Genomic DNA, 17,681 nt, shown 5'->3' on the forward strand with positions numbered 1-17,681 from the left:
GTTAAAAAAAAAATATTCAAATTATGTCACTCTTTTTTTGGTGCCGTATTTTGTTTTCATGTGTCGTCATTTTTTATTTTTATTATGGCTAGGGGCCTCAAAAGCTGGAAGTGGCCAGGGCCTCTCTGGACCTCTGAGAGGGCCTGCTCATGGACTCAAAAAAGCAAAATGACCTAGTGACCCGATGCTAATTTCATAAAGAAGATTTTCATTTTTGAAAAATAAGAGCACTAGAATATACTTACCTGGCTCACACTTTGTGCAGCACCGTCCAGAATACTCATAGTGTTGCTCACTCTCACAGGCGGGAGAGATTTGTAGTGATAACTGGGAAACAGAACAAGAGAAACAATACCTTGAGAGTTATTCATGAAATAGTTTTAGAAAATCCTACTCATGCTTCTGATAAGTGGAAGGAAAGCTCCACTAATTAGTTACAACACTTCATTTTGCAAAATAGTAAATATTACGGAGCACAGACATGGTACGTTTCATTATCAAAAGTCCTTTGCAGACAAATTAAGTAATATAAACTTGATAATATCTACACATGCAGAGCTTGACAGCCATGTGAGAAATAAATAACATGATTGTGCAATTTATCATGCATTTTTGACCTCTTCTCTTACCCAGTAACCCATCTCCCCCAGCACTGTATTCTAACATTTGAACCCCATGAACAGCTTCAAATAAGCATTATTTTAACAAACAAAAACAAACAAATAAAAAGCAACCTAACAGAAATACTTCCTCTTTCTCCACCAAAATGAACCCAGCCCAAGACTCAGGTCTAGCAAGATTTAATACTTGATCAGTGACAGGTTTAAAGTTCAACATTTGGCAACCTGGCAGAGAGCCAAAAACAAGTGATTTAAACCACTGAAAAGGAGAAGTTCCCAGATTCCCACTGGGATACGCAACATGGCTTCAGAGGAGCCTTAATTACAATGAAATTAAGCAAAAATTCTATCATCCATAAAAAAAATGGTCATGTAAGAAGCATAGAGAGAGTACACAGCAGTGTGGATATCTTGGTTTTATTAGCGCACAGAATGACTTGCAGAACTCACTCCTGCTTTTGCCACCTGCGAGTAAAGCAGACATCCCATTGTTAATGATTTCTTTTATAATGTTTAAGACACTTCAAAACCCTTATTTATAGTGACTGATTCTTCATTGTAATTGGATGTAGCTGCTGAGATATTGTTTATGTGGAATATGTTATGTGGAATATTTCTTTGAGGAAAGCATGTTGGCACTCCTGCTGCTGGCAATGTAATTCTTTCGATATATAGCATGTGATAAAAGCTCCACGTGCACAGGTACTGTAGAGTGAAATTTAGATCAGTTTCCATTCCCCTGCTCACGTCTCTCTTTTTGTTTCCTCCTTTTGTTCCCTTTCCTCCTTTCTAGTCTCCAGTGCTTTGCTATCCTTTTCCCGCTTGGACCTTGCATCATCTGACCTTGTGGGTCTTGTTGCTTGGAATTGCCTCCTTTCCTTTTGTGCCAGATAAGCTCCTTCTCTTGATTAAAGGACACTTATTTCCACATGACCCACTAGTTTTGAACCATATTCTGGTGCATTATTTCTGTGGCTTTAATCTGTATGAGCTGCATCTGAATTGGACTGTAAGATCCTTAAGTCAAAGACGATGTCTTTGGGTACGCTTGTATGGGGCTGAATGCCACTAGTGTCTGATGCCACTAATAAATAATAATAATCCTGAGGCAAATTAAGGGTCCAGTCCTGCAAACATAGTGCTTTTGTCTCATTGTTCCCTTGTGCTCCCCTGTCTGTCTCCTGTTGTCTCTGAGGTTTTACTTAGATTGTAAGATTCTCTTTGGGACAGAAATAATCTTTTTTGTTCTGTTTGTACAGCGCCTAGCACAAATGGGTTCTGGGCCATCATCAGAGCTCCTACCGCAATATAAATGAATAATAATAATTATAGTTCTTACTATTGCACCCCCATGATACTTTTTCCCTGAATAATTAGCATTCAGGGCTGTGTACATTCCTGGCAAGATGTTAGGTAGTCCCATGAATGTAGTAAAACAGGCTTGGCCAGCCCAGTGGCTGAATGACAGTGCTGTTCACTATCTTGTGGACAATGTTCTAACATGTTCTTGCAATCTATTGAATTTCTGACATTACGTTAAAATGGTTGTATGTGGTAAAAGGCCAAGCTATCACCAGCTAAGAATTGTGACTTCACTGCAGGATCGTGCAAGAGATAAAGGCTGTGAATGAATAAACTCTTATTCATAACCATCTGTGAACGTGGCATACAACTGGTTGAGTCATTTGGTTTTTGTGCAAAAAGTTCTTTTCTTCCTTGTTTGCTCCAGTTTGAAAGTTCCTCTTTTGATGGGAGACTTAAAATCACTGAACTGCTAAACGAGGACAGTCTTTAGTTTTAAGGAAGGATATGGAAATTTATTTTAGAACATAGAGCCAAAGGTTGGAGAATCATTTTTTAAAATAAAACAGCATGAATGGACAGGCAACCTATACAGATAACTCTTCAGTGGTTCCTCTTATGGTTCGAATCAGCACTAAGAGCTGGTTATTTAGTTACCTATTATAAAACAAGGGAGCTATACATAACACAGGTGCTATTGTTACATTTCCAGTATATTCTCACCACAGCTATTTTTCTGTCTATATACTCGCATTGTGACAATCAACACTCCATTCTATGGTGGCGTCCTAGTATTTAAAAAGCCTTGCTACCGTCTTCTCTTATTTACACTTCCAGTGAGGTAAACAGTAAAATCACGCCAAATTTCTTACATGCATCTCAAATCAAATGGCAACCTAGCCACATAATGGGGTGTGAGTGTGAACTTTGTCCTAGGGTAGAAGGGACTCTGGATCTGTATCAGATTATGCCGTAGAACATGTCATTTGGGGTGCAAGAGAAGATAAAAAGCTAAATGAGCGCAGCTGGGGAAAGGAGCTTTTATTTTAGATTGTGTTTGAGAAGTCTTAATCCAGGGGTTCTCAAACTGGGGGTCGGGACCCCTCAGGGGGTCACAAGGTTCAGACATGGGGGGTTGTGAGCTGTCAGCCTCCACCCCAAACCCAGCTTTGCCTCCAGCATTTATAATGGTGTTAAATACATAAACGTGTTTTTAATTTATAAGGAGGGGTCTCACTCAGAGGCTATGTGAAAGGGGTCACCAGCACTAAAGTCTGAGAACCACTGTCTTAGTCCTTGGTATTTCCAGCTAAGGAGAACTTCTATTTGTGAGGCAGGATGAAGCTATACTTTCAAACTGACAGAAGAATTTGTATAGAAGTCTTCCCTGTCAAACTGGGGGTTAGAACCCCCCTTTTTTTTTTTTTTAAATGGGTTGGATATTGCACATCTATATTTGTAAGGGGTACCTTTTGTGAGCAATCCCAGTGCAGCCAATGGGGCTACTCACGGAAGGGTCTGCAGGAGGATTGTACCTGAGCGACAAACTGTACATAAGCTTTTTTTGCCTGGGGGAATCTACCTACTTTACTTATATGGCCCTATCAGTGTAGTACCTGACCACCTCACAGTCTTTAATGGATTTATCCTCATAACACCCAGGAGGTAGGGAGGTGTGATTATTCCTTTTTACAGCCTGGGGACAGGGGTACAGAGAGACCAAGTTACTTGCCCAAAGTCACGCAAGTAGTCTGTGGCAGAATGGGGAACTGAACCCAGGTGTCTGGAGTCCCAAGCAATCACCAGGCCATCTTTTCTCTCTGCCAATAATAATTCTGTACATATAAATGCTGATTATTCTGATAATACACAGTATTGGTGTGTATAGAAAGAGGGTCAAATTTCCACAGGTGGTTGTACATAATCTTACAAATATCAAATAAAAATAAATAAAAACAATCTGGAAACCTAATCTGAAATAAATTAAACAAACTCAGTCATTCCTTTGCCATTATCAGTATTGGTGAATCTTTTCACTGGACCTTATGGACATATGAAAATTAACATTTAAGAGAAGTCATATTTTTAAAAGATTTTTCATATTTTTAATTATAGGATAAACACAAGTTTTTTGCTGTAGTCCTTAAATGTAATCCAGTCTGCCTGTTCAAATATGTATCGTCTCAGAACTGTGTCCATTTCCAATGATGGACAGCACATAGAATTAAGAAACATTTCCCTCTGGTTTTCATAAGGCCCCGATTCTGCAAAGCACTTCAGCACATGCTTAGCTTTAAGCACATGAGTAGTCGCATTGACTTCACTGGGAGAATGGACATGCTCAAAGGTAAGCATATGTATGAGTGCTTGCAGGCTCTAATGAATTTGCTTTAATGAATCACGGCTATAAAGCTGAACTGTGTTAGTCAGACATTTAAAAGCACACACAGGTGCTTCTGAAGGGGAGACTAACAGAATTCAAATTCCTGCCTTCAGGCTTAAAGAAATATTTATTTTTAGTGCTGTTGAACAATCTGATGGCAACAGAAATTGTGTGTCATAGGTGCTAAAATTACTTTCTCGCTCAAATGAATATTCAGACAGACATATCAGAGAGAGAGGATAGAATTGCATGGGCCCCTTTACTTCAAAAGAAAAAAATCTGGAAGAACAAGCTAGGGGGTTTCCAGTATTTTTTTTAAATGTCATTTCTTTCAAAAACCTGAGACTCTCTGTGGATTGTTTGTGATATTCTCAGATTTGTGAAGCTAACATTTGTTTAAAGTGTAGTTATAGATGGTGGGTAACTATTTAAAAATGGCATCTTCTTACTCAATATATCTGCTTCCAAAGGGTCTTCAAGTCATAGCTGACCATTTTACTGACCAAATCACATTTTTACTTCTTTTTGGAATGCAGACCTAATGTAGAAACGTGAGCAATGTTGTATCCTGTCTCACACAACATCAACTGATTTTTAAACTCATGAGCTTGGTATTAATAGTGACATTAAAAGCATGAGAAACTGTTTGATTGTCTGATCCTCAGTTGTCCATGAAGCAGAACTCTGGTGATTCTACTGTTCTTTGGGCATGAGCGTCTTCACCCAGAGGATCAGGATTTGCCCAGTGACGTCTGACCAATAGCCATTTAAACCAGCCATCTTGTTTTCCAGCTGGGACTGGCTCTGCAATAGTTTTTTCTGTTTAAAAAATACATGTATCCCCTCTTCAGAGACAAGAAGCCATCCCTTCACATTTAAAAGTTTTGTGTCTTCCGCCCTTTTTGCCACATTGCTAATGTTGCTTAACAGTTCCCGTCTTCCTTCAGCAACAGTCCTAAGCTGCACCACAGCAGCATTAATCTCTTGCTGTCTCACAACAAAACACAAAAGAACCAAAACCACCAGGCTGCTAGGAGGAGTCTGAAACTGATAACAAATGGTTTATTTATTTTTTTAATCGGCATCCAAGTCATGTATGGCTGAACTATAGTTATATGCTAATTCAAATCATGAAACCCTAATATGAAATCAATGGGCAACGCTGCCTTAATACAGCCTCAGGTTTCCTATTCCTCATGGAGACTGATCTGCTTGAGCAATTCTAACTAGTGATTCACTAGCCAGAAAAATTATTTTGTTGAAGGAGGCTTAAAAGCATTGGTAATTTAGTAGAGCTACTGGTCATCTCTGCCACTTTCCTGGTTCAAGGACCACTCAGCAACACCACCTGGGGAAATACTATCTTATTACTTACAGAAGACCTCAATTATATTTTTACATCATAGAGATTAAAAGGAGATGAAAGATTTATATTGAAAAGGCATAATCTGAGTTAGATGGACACACATCCTTCCACACAATCTTAATTGACTGCTGATAAAATCCAGTCACAATGCACATAGATGACTCTGGGCAGTTCCAGCTTTTCACTTGAAGGGCTGTAATTCAGATTGTGAACGAAATGGTTTTTGTGATGTCAACTTTCCAGTGACCAGTAAACCACATCACATAACCACCATCAGATGGTAAAACAGAGTCAGGAAATGCAAAGGCGGAATGAAGACTGAATGCTATTTCACTCTTACAAATGAATCCTTGTAAACTTGCTAGATCTTGAAACCTTCCAGACCCAAAGTGGTAAGAAAGAACATAGGGTAAAGACAATCATTAATAAGGAGATTTTAAAAATATCTATACATTGTTGACAGGTAATGGAGAGATGCACTGAAAAAGTCTAATTCCCTAATGACCGTATTGCATACTGTAATTGTTCCTATGGGCTCTTTTTAACAAGCAGCAGACAGTAAATCCAGTTATGAGGGATCACCTGACCAATGACAGAACTTTATCTACAGGAAGAACCATAAACTAATCACAAACCCTCCAGAGTTATTTTTGTTAGGCAGACTGTGCAAAAGAGCAGAAGTGGTGACATTGACTAAACATATCTTATAATGATGGGGGAGGGCAGATAAGAAGCTTGGTAGGTTAGATTAGATAAAACAAACAATAGATTGATCAGTGTTGACATGGCTACAGTTTCTGTGAATTAACTAATCTTCCTTTAGCTCCTCAATGGAATTAAAAACTCCCCATCATATGAGTAACATTCATCCACCGTATGATTATCATCAGATAACAATCAGACAGGTGTCAATACACATGTATATATATTTAATGCTTATTTTGATTCACTGGGCTGTTTAGGGAGTCTAAATATTATTACTTTGCCTACAGTAGTGCCCAGAACCCCTAGGTGAGATCAGGCTCCATTATGGTGGGGCACCATATACAGACATAGTCCTGCCCTGAAAAACCTAATGTTTACATAGATAAGACAAACAAATGGTGGAAAGGAAAGAGAGTTGAAGTGACTTATGCATCCGAAGAAGTGGGTTGTAGCCCACGAAAGCTTATGCTCTAATAAATTTGTTAGTCTCTAAGGTGCCACAAGTACTCCTGTTCTTTTTATGAAATAACAGCACTGTAAGGGCAAAGCTGTGTATAGAACCCAGGTCTGCTGGGTCCTCCGTCTAGTGCCCTATTCACTAGAGAAGGGGATCCTATGCCAAAAACTCTTCAAAACCAACAACAAACCTTTCAGTTTCAAACGGATGGATGTCGCATGTACTGGAGAATGCCAGAGAATGCCCAAGAAGCAAAAATGCACTCTTCTGGCTGCTTTCAGCCATAATGGTGACTAATACTCGCCAACCACACTGACATAGTAGTGTTATTTAGTAGTGCGTTAGATGCTGCGGCTGTCACTGGGCGCTGCACTCTCTCATCCAGCACACAGCCGGCTGGCTTTCTGCTTGTGCTGAGCCACACAACTCAAGTTGCTGAGGCAAACGTGTGAAGTTTCATCTCATGCGGCCAGAGCTCCTCTCATCCAAAGAGAGACAGGCACACAGGGCCAGTTCAGAGCAACTGCAAAACCTGTAGCCACTGGGAACCCCAAGGTCAAAGGGCCCACACACAGGAACACCCTCTGCACTCCCTGCCTCACAGAGGCTGCAACCTGGCCCCTGTAGGGCTGGAAGGGAGGGGGTACATGGGGAATTCTCTCCCATCTCTGCAGTGAAGTTGGTAGGTGGGGGGTGATCAGTCAGGTCCAATGGATAAAAGTTTGGCTACAGGGCTAAGGAGAGCCAGAACAGCTGGGTGGCTGCCATTTGAGGCCCCCTCACCTCTTCAGCCCAGCTGGAGCTGCCCGATGTTCAGGTAGAGGGCAAGCCCCACCCCCTTCCAGCTAAGACTCCCCTGCCTCTCCTCTCTGAACCCTCTTCCCACTACACACACACACACACACACACACACACACACACAACCAGAGTCACCCATCCCTTTGTGTTCATTTTTATTTAAATAAAAAATTCAAACCCAAACCCAAAAATTACAGTCACTAGCAGGACAAATCACAGTTATAAAAAGAAACTGCCTGAACCCGCTTTCTCTCTCTCTTTCACCACCCCTTTTTTTTAATGGCACTTTATTTGTTTTATCCAATTGCTACTTCAAATGTTTTGTGTTTCTCTTTAATGTTTATAAAAGGGAAGCAAAGTAAACTTTGGCTCATATTCAACAGCGATCCATATAAGGAACTTCTCACTTAAATTAGATGAGTTAAAAAGTCAGACCACTGAATGTAGGTCTCCAGCATGTAACGAAATATATCAAGATATCATCTGTGACATACTTAATTGTTTCTTGCAATTTGAGTAACACAGAAGACAAATAATGGCTGATTCATTGTGTTTCTTTATAATGTGCTGTCTAAAATTCTAGAGATGTTTAAAAAGGAAGTTATAATTACAGCTGGACAGGAACCTCTCGATAAAGTGTTTTTCAGTGGAAAATGCTGATTCCATGACCCCAGAAATTTATATGGAAAAGTATCAGTTTCAAGCAAACATTCATTGGGAAGTTTTCTCAGGTCCAGAGCAGCATTTCTGGTCCAAACTAGACAGAGAGACCCACCCTAGCCTGCCCTAGTTATAATCAAACTTTTAGGCTTCTTTAGGCATTTATTTTACCCCAGAGTCCAGAAATCCTTAAGCTAACAAGGCCTAAAAATAAATACATACTAAAAGGAGACATTTGCAATTTTTTAAGAAGATGGTACATGAACTAATAAAGTTTGGGAACCATGCACTAGACCATGCTACCTGTAAGCATTTTTTCTTTTTAAAATTATTTACTTTTAATCAGACTGCTTGCAATTATCTGTCAAAGTATTTTTTTAAAAAAATCTACAGATTATAAAAGCAGGGGTTAAAAAAAAAATCACAATTTTACTAATATGCTTTTACAGCAAAGCTACAGAGAAATGAAACTCCCAAAGCCAATATCTTGTAAAGCTTGCATGGAAAATCTATTTACAATTTTAAAAAGTGTAAACAAAAGAACTGAAGCTCTATGTTTGCTTCTTTCCATATATAATTAATATACAATTTAGAGTGAATAACCTGATCCCTAAGACACTGGGTGATCCTTAAGGTCACCTTGAAGAAGCTCCACAGAGTCATCACCTACTGTGATAGGCTCCTCCTCTGTTTTATATATATTTACAGTATAGGTGTTGTTTTTTGCTTACTTAATCAACCTAAAGTTATGGGCTTGATGCAGGCATTACTGAGTAGAACTCCACGTCTGTGTTAAACTGGATGTCAGACTAAATGTTCATAGTGCTTTCTTCTGTTCTTAAAGTCTATAAATCTATGAATACACACAGGAAATTTAACAGAAGTTATTTGGGTGTGTTGGTTATGTACAAAAAGCAAAGATATATTTTATATGTTTATGGAAAGCTAATAAAATGCACACACACACAAAAGAAAAGAAAAGCTAAAATTAGCAATAAAGAACTCTTTTGACAAGTATGTGCTATTGAGTGATGGTAAGTATAGTGTCATATTGCTCAATAGGCTACCAGAATGCAGTGTAATACACTAGACAATAAGAGCTTAATGTATAATCCTGCAAGCTTACCCTCACACAGCTCCTATTTGGAATTCTATGGTGAATCATTTGGGCATGCTTCTTTGGGCAGTGGTAACAGGTATTTTCAGGGATGCAGCCATTCCTGTGGTAGATGGCTTTATAAAATGGGTGCTCCTCACACACTCAGAGGATCCTCTCTTGAAATAAACTACACAGTCTGATCATCTGGGCAAGAATTACACGATAACTTCTTCCCTGTCAGAGTAACAGGCAGCACAGAGCCCAATCCTGCTGCCTTTATAAGAGTAAAGTCAGAACAGCAGTATGGAGCTCATTGGTTACTTTGGCCCGGATCCTCAAAAGGTATTTAGGTGCCAAACTCCAATTGATTTAATGGGAGTTAGGAGCCCAAATACCTTTGAGAATCTGGGCCTTTATTCCTTAGTAGTCATCCTAAAAAACCAAGTCTGCCATTTGCTATGTACTAAGGGCATGATGCAAAGACCAATAAAGTCAATGAAAAGATTCCCATTGACTTCAGTGGGTTTTGGATCACACCCGTTGTGTGTCAGTTTTACCACATATTCCATTACCTTAAAAATGATTTATCAGCATAGGCAGATTTAAGTCCTGAGCTCCAAAACCATTATTCCAACAATACTAGAAGATACTGAAGAACATAAAACATGCAAGAAGAAACGGTTTGCCACACCTAAATACATTCTGTACCAATCTGCAGTCATGAATGTAATTCTTTGCTGTTCATGAACAGATCCTATTTACTTACTTTATTTATTCCACAAAGTGGTGAGGGCAAATTACATAATTTTCTTCCTGCTGATCAAGTATCTGAAACTGGTAGGGTGGGTTGAGCTATCTAGTCTTGCAAGAAAAAACTCTTTTACTGAGCTAAGGTCTTTCTCCATAGCTATACTTGAAACTTATGGATTGTTGACATGGGGCCATCTAGGAAAGTTAATTCAAATTAACTAAAGATGTGACTTTGAAGGGGATTAGTTAAACCACATTAAATCCCTGTGTGTGGATGCTGTTATTCAGAATTAAAGGTGGCCTGAATACGGTTTAGCTTAATTCACTTTGGAAGTGAACCAAGGAGCTGCAGCTGCCTGGCTCTGCTTTGAGAGCTGGACCAGGTGTTCACTGCCTAGCCCAGCTTCACTGCTCCTCCCCACAGCCCCCATCTGTGTGAGATCTGAACTGGAGGGAGGTGGGGAGATTAACTCCCTGTTTTCTGGTAACTAGGCAAGGCTCCTGTCATAAATGAACTTTGCCTACTGCTGTTAAACCAATGTTTAAAAAAAAAAAACTTGAAAGACAGGCTCATCCATTTGTCTAGAATGTGGACAGAGAATAGAATCAAGTATTAGTTATTGGGCAGTATCTAAATAGGGCTCCACCAGAGAGGGACGTGGGGAGTGAAAGTGAGTTGCCCTGGGAATTACAGCACGTGAAAAAGTTCTTGGGAGAAATGGCCTTCAACCCGGGGTAGAATTCGCACACTTCCCTTCTGGGCCCCAAACTGCTCCAGTTTGAACTTATGGCAGCACTCCCATTGAGTTCAGTGGGAGCAAGTTAAGGCCCTGTCCTATTATTACTACTTTATATTTGGTTTTGGTTGCACCCACATGTCCTAAGCGCTGTGCAAACACAAAGGAAGGCAAAGTCCCCACCCTGAAGAGCTTACAGACAGAAAAGAAATACAGGGAAGGGGTGCAATATCAGGATATTATGGATCAGATCCTCAGGTGGTGTAAATCAGCATCACTCCTCTGATCTGGGTCAGAGGTTCCCATTATCAGTAAAGACATGTCACAAATAGAACCTAAATGTGGGGGGAAGTGAACTAGGAGAAAACTGGAGGTTAGCATTCCCCTGCTTTGAAACTTCATGAAACCTCCTGCAGTGCAATAGAGACACCCCAGACCAGTTGGTTTTCAGCCTTTTTTCGTTTGTGGATCCCTACAAAATCTCAAATAGAGGTGCAGACACCTTTGGAAATCTTAGACATAGTCTGTGGACCTCCAGGGGTCCGCAGACCCACAGTTGAAAACCACTGGACTAGAAGCAACATTAAGGAAAAGTGTACTATGCTACATTATTGGGCTCTCTGCCACAGCAAACCCTGTTGCTGCTGTAACTCATGAAAATCTTTGTTCTACGATGTGAGTCCCTGAACTTTGTACTTTCTACCAACTGTAGGTAAGTCATAAAAGAGGAGAGTACTGCGCTTACTGTAAACAGATTAATTTATTGTATGAAGTAAAGCCTAAATCCATAGTGCAATTTATCTAAACTGCTTTTTAGTTTTATACTGCATGAATTGCACTCAAATATTTGCTTCTCTCACTATTTGTGCCCTTCCATTTTAAATAACTAACCATTCTCTGTGCACTAACTTTTCCAAGGAACCAATACCAGGCTGAGCATAATTAAAATTGAATGTGAACAGCAGTATCCAGAATATTATCCAGTGCCACTTGACAAACCAAGGTTCCAGTAAAAGACAAAGTACAATCTCCAAGAAATATAGTACTGCTGAAGTAAATGATGAACCATGTGTCTGACCACAGTTCAGTATAGACAGAAAAAGAACAATCATCCTAGACATGGCATGAGATGGCCCAATGTCTCATTGTTTCCTTATGCTCCCTCACCTGTCTGTCTGTCTCCATCTACTGTCTCGTGTCTTATAGTTGGATTCTAAGTGCTCTGGGGCAAGGACCATCTTTTGTTCTGTGTTGTACGGCACCTAGCCTGTACAAATGGGTTCTTGGTCTGTGACTAGGACTCCTAAACACAGTTGTCAACTTTCACACGGTAAATAAACACCCCAACTTTCACAATAATCCCATTTCAAAACAAGGCCAAAACAAGCCAATCCCTAAGAACCCCAACACTCTATATGACTAGATCCCCCCAGCGTGTAGTCTGGGACTGTGGTGGGCCCGCTGTGCACCCCTGACTCTATCCCCCCCTTGCCCCTGCTTGCCCCTTGCCCCCACTTGCCCACCCTTTGCCCCTGCTTGCCAGGAGCCAATCAAAAAAAAAAAAAAAAAAAAAAAAAAAAGAAGAAGCAACAAGCTACAAGCCAAAAACTAGTCAACAAGCAACTCCCAAGCCAATTAAGCCAAAAACAAGCCCAATTTCTGCATTTTTTTCACAGGTTTGGCATGTCTGCTCCTAAGTATTACAGCATCAGAATTTAACACCAGAAGAGACCATCATATCATGTAGGCTGACCTCCTGCACAACACAGGCATTAAACCCCTCTCAGTTATCCTTGTATTGAGCCCAATAACCTGGATTAGATTTAAGTATTACAGTGCTAAAGCATCTTTTGATAACAGTAGCCTTTTCTGCAGGTGCAGAGAGAATATTTTCTTCATTTCAGTTTATTCAACTAGTTCAATTCAATGACTAGTTCATTCAAAGTTAAGAAACCAATAGGAGTTGAAAAAAAGAAAGTTTATTTTCTTCTTCCAATCTAATAATAAAAACTAGTGAAGAGTTGTGAGAGGATGAAATCTACTAATTCTAAAAATCTTGACGGACATGGTGACCACAAACAATCAGTTCAATTCATTAAGTACAGATAATACTTTCTTTGTTTAATAAATCAGTTTTAAATGCAAAAGATATTTTGATAAACTTTTTTACTTATTTAAGGTAGTTTATTTAATTAAAAAAACAAATAAAATGCTGTTTTTGTGAATTTTTAATTGAATTTGAATTTCCATCCAAATAGAGGTTGATACAAATCACAAGTAAAAAATTAATCATCTAGTAAATAAGAAATGCATCATTCATAATTTTCTAACAGAATAAAAAGTGAAAAAATTAAGACTCTAATGTGTAAGTTAAGCTATATAATTGCTTAAATAAATATGTACAGATATAGTGTATCCTACTGGTTAGCAAAAAAATAAGCAGCACCAAATTTAGTGTAAAGTTTATATTTCACTGCAAATCAATGTTTTAATGGTTACCAACAAACAATCTTTCTTTTGTGAAAATAACTAAAAAGTATAAATGCAAAACATAATTAAAATCAATTATCTAAATCAAAGTTTCCTGCTTGCTGATTGAAATTATTATATTGGTGATTTAAATGACTTTGATTTCAATCAATCCATCCTGTTTCAGAGTGTGAATTCTTCATATCTCCAGCTATTTGTTTTTGCAGAGCTATTCTTGGAATTTTCTCCCTTTTGAGCTAGTGAATGATTGGAGGTGGTAATACCAGTGCAACACTAGTAGATGTATCATCACTATGGCTCAGCTGGAATTACTGTGTTTGAATTGTGCTTCACATCCTGACAGATTGATATATGGTGAAAAAAATCTTGCCTCCCACCGCAGCTACAAGATCCAGTATATTTTCATGACATGTTGCAATTATTAGAATGCTCTGTATTTTACTAACTTGTAAAGTTTGGTGTAAGCATGTTTGGTTGCATGGGGGTGAGTTGTCAGAGGAAGCTTTATATTAATGGAGAGTTGATAGAGTATTTCAAAATATGGATGGAAAATCCAGTAATCATACATTATTCTATACTTACTGTGGCTGTCCAACAATTACACTTCATGTTAATGTAAAGGTTTTAGCCTCATATGCCACACAATTATCTCCTTTATGTGAGACACTGCGGAGAGTTAGTTTAGATTTGTCACACACCCCTCCCCCGGGCCCGGGAAACTGCAAAGCAAGTAAACGCTCTCTGATTTCCCTGCCAGTGCCCTTTTCTGAAAGTACATTTTGACCAACCAATTAATTTAATCAAAATAGCTTGTAGTGTATATCTGTAATTCGAATGGCAAAGAATCCAAAGTTTTAGACTGAGGCCTCATGGCAGCTTTGCTTTATTTTATTACTGCTTTTTCCATTATAAATACCATGGCTTTTTTGGGGTGGAGGTGGGGGGGTGAGATGGGGAGAAGGTCTACATTTTGGGCAAAAACATTTGAAAACTTCTCTGAAGCCCTCAAAATTCTGATTGCCTGGACTGAACAAACACTCCACATGGCCAGACATAGTATTAGATATGGTTTGGGAGGAGAATTCAGTTCATTGACACTCAAAAAAGGAGGCCTGGCAGTTAAACTGTATAATACTGACAAATACATATTCCCACAATCTTTATTCCCTTATCTGAATGAGGCATTTTACAAGTATCAAGCAAATAATGGGAAAATATGAATTTTATATAAAATTCCACAAACAAGCTGCACTGATCATGTGTCAGGAAGGAAGGTACTGTATATTCTGACACAGTATAAGGCAAATGTCTTGGAAAAATTGTCTCATGGTTAAACCACAAGACTGGGAGAGAGGTGGTCTGGGTTTTGTTCCCAGTTCTGTTACAGATCTTTGGTGTGAATTTGGGCAAATTACAAATTCTCTGTGCCCATTTTCCCATCTGTGAAAAATAAAGATGCTGCTTACTTCTTAGGGGTTATAAGTCTCAATTTTTGTTTCCAAGGGTTTTGTGATCTTCAGATGGAAAGCATGATAAAAGTTTGAAATATTAACGTCTCTCAACTGTTCCCAATTAAGAGGAGTGTCATTGATTATGGACAAAAATTTACTGGTATGTCAGACAAACCACTTCTATTATTGTCAATTATTTCTGTCAGAAAATGCCAAACAGTGTACAGAGGTTATAAAAATTAATGATTAAACAAAATAAGCACCACAGAATATTATCCTTTCCTACACTACAGCTTTTCCTGGAACTCGTATCATTTTGGATCTTTGTTATCCAACATTTTGGCCACGGAAGGTTGTGAACTATCTGACAAAGCAGCCACTAGCATGCTTAGAGTAAAGCACATGCTTAAGTGCAACAGAAAGCTTTACATGTTATAAAATCAGTGCCAAAGCATCCTCCTCTTATTTTTTGTACGAATTGAAAATTTGGTGGGGGAAACAAATCGGGGAGAACACACTGAATGTTCATTTTGGGGATCTGGAGCAAGTTGGGACCTACAGCAAAGGACTCCAAATTAAATGCATTTCCTGGGTTCAACTAAGCAACAATAGATATCAGGCTATAGGAACCAATCGCCTCAAAACTAAATCACTTGAGGGGAAAACAAAATTTCTTTGTGAATGATGGGGAGAGGAACTATACTGAACATCAATGAGATTTGAAAATGATACCACATTGGCAGATGTTCTGAACATCCATCAGGACAGAAAAATAATACAATAGGAGCTAGAGAGATTAGAAACATGGTCAGAAAACAGTAAAATAGATTGAACTCACAAAAGTGCAGGCTAATGCACGCATGCAAGGGGAGGAAGAAACTTAGCAGCAATTCTGAAAGATACCTAAGGTCTGAGAGTAGGCAGGAAATTATGCATGTGTGTGTGTTTATTATATATATATATATAAAATAAACACACACACACACACACACACACACACATATATATAATATTCTATATATATATAAAGCAGCCAATGCAGTTTGGGCTCCATATTCGGACGTATCAGAGCATGGAGCTGAAATGCCAGTGAGCACCTAGTATTCTCTATTAAATCACTAGATTGTAAGCTCTTTGGGGCAGGGATCATCTTTTCATTCTGTGTTTGTACAGTGCCTAGCATAGCAGAAGCACCAGTCACAGACCGGAACTCTGGGCAAGACTGCAATTCTAAGAAAATTATGCTTAAAATAAGTAGTAATAAAATATTGACAAATATAAGGAGTTCAGATCAGAGTTACAAAATTGATTCAGGAGCGGCAGGAATTGACTTATGGAGGAAACACTCTATGTATATAATTATAGCTTTGCCTAAGTGATGATGAAGTTGGGACATGACCATAGTCTACCAATATTTGAAAGGTCTAAACACCAAGGAAAGAGAGGAATAATTTAGAGTGCTGCACAGAGGTATAAGTTGGAATAACAGTGACATGAAAATTTAAGCTATATGGGAAAAATTCTGATCACTCTATGATATTTATAAGGCTCCTTGGCTGTGCTACACTCTCCTTAAGCGAAAAGATGGAAGTCCCACCACTGGGAACACCTAAGAGTACGTTAGACTGAACGCTAGTAGAGCTGTGGCAAGTGTTATGCTTTGTATGCCCGTGGTCACAGATTCAAATCCCACTTAGTCTATCACAGACACAGTGAATAGTCTCGGTTTTAAATAGAAAGGATGTCCCCATGGTTGGGGTGCTAGCCTGGAATGGGGGTCAATCCCCTGCTGTATAACAAACTTGGTGCATCACTTTAGGCAGCTCACTTAATTTCTCCGTGTCTCCGGTCCCAGTCTGTGAAAGGGGCTGGTCCATACTTCACAGGGGTGTTGGGAAGATAGAACTATTAAAGCTTGTGAAGCCCTCAGATAGTATAGTAATAAGTGCCATGTAGGTATCTTAGATAGATTGTAAAGATACTATAGGGGAACAATCCTTCAGTGGCGGGAGATGGACTGGGTGGCAGAGCTTACAAATTTGCTCCATGTCTATCTACTATGATTCTATAGAATACAAAATTCCAGACAAGTGTTAGCAGCCTCTTTTGAGTAAACTCTGTTCAGTTGGGTGGAGTTTGCCTTGTTTTTTGCTACATACAAATTATAACCCTCCACAACCCCTCTGCAAATATTTTCTCACACACTGCACTGGGCAGGAGCAGGCGGGTTTCCTACAGATCTTCTGGATTCGTTTTGGGGTTTTGTTTTTAAAGGAGGGGGGAGTTGGAGGCTTGCGAGACAGGGCAAGTCAAAAAAACAACTAGGCAGCCAAACTAAGAAAAAAGGCAGGGGAAACTTCTGTTAATCCTTCTTCTTTCAGCAACAGCAGCTCTGAGAAACCAAACCCTACATAAGGGTCTTTTCAGTGCACAGAGAATAAAGAACCTCTGCACAGGTCATATGCTCACTCCCCCTCACATTTTACATTGCCTTGGTAATAGAGCCTTACCTGTTTGTCAGCGATGAAAAGGCAGAGAACCAGCCAACAGCCTGCTGCTGAGATGGACATGTCCGTGTGTCTGTCTCTGCCTGCCTTTCCTGTTCCTTTTGCTGCCACTGACCAGAAATTAGATCCTCCAAACCAAATCCCCTAGCCCCAGCCACAACCGAGTGAGGCACATTTGAGTTAGTTACTTCTCTTTCTTCCTTTCCTTCCTCTCAGTTACATGAGGGGAGAAAACAAACATACCAAAAAAAAAAAAAAAAAAAAAGTCTGGCTGTAGTCCCTAAAGCATTTCCTCAGGACTTGACATGCAGGTTTTTTTTTCTTGTTGTCCCTCCCTTTCCTCTCCCCGCCCCCCT

General features: G+C 39.3%; 1 protein-coding gene across 1 annotated transcript in view; it reads right to left on the minus strand.

The window, feature by feature from the left end:
- TNFRSF11A (TNF receptor superfamily member 11a) overlaps nucleotides 1–17,388 on the minus strand; it is a 35,005-nt gene extending 17,617 nt beyond the window's left edge. Inside the window, exons 1-2 of the mRNA XM_065399978.1 lie at nucleotides 17,329–17,388; nucleotides 246–327 (exon numbers count right to left, since the gene is read on the minus strand). Of these exons, the coding sequence (XP_065256050.1) occupies nucleotides 246–327; nucleotides 17,329–17,388 (142 nt within the window). The remainder of the gene's footprint in view (nucleotides 1–245; nucleotides 328–17,328) is intronic.
- Between the last annotated feature and the right edge of the window lie 293 nt (nucleotides 17,389–17,681).

The sequence above is a fragment of the Emys orbicularis genome, chromosome 2 (assembly GCF_028017835.1).
Source record: "Emys orbicularis isolate rEmyOrb1 chromosome 2, rEmyOrb1.hap1, whole genome shotgun sequence".
Taxonomy (NCBI): domain Eukaryota; kingdom Metazoa; phylum Chordata; order Testudines; family Emydidae; genus Emys; species Emys orbicularis.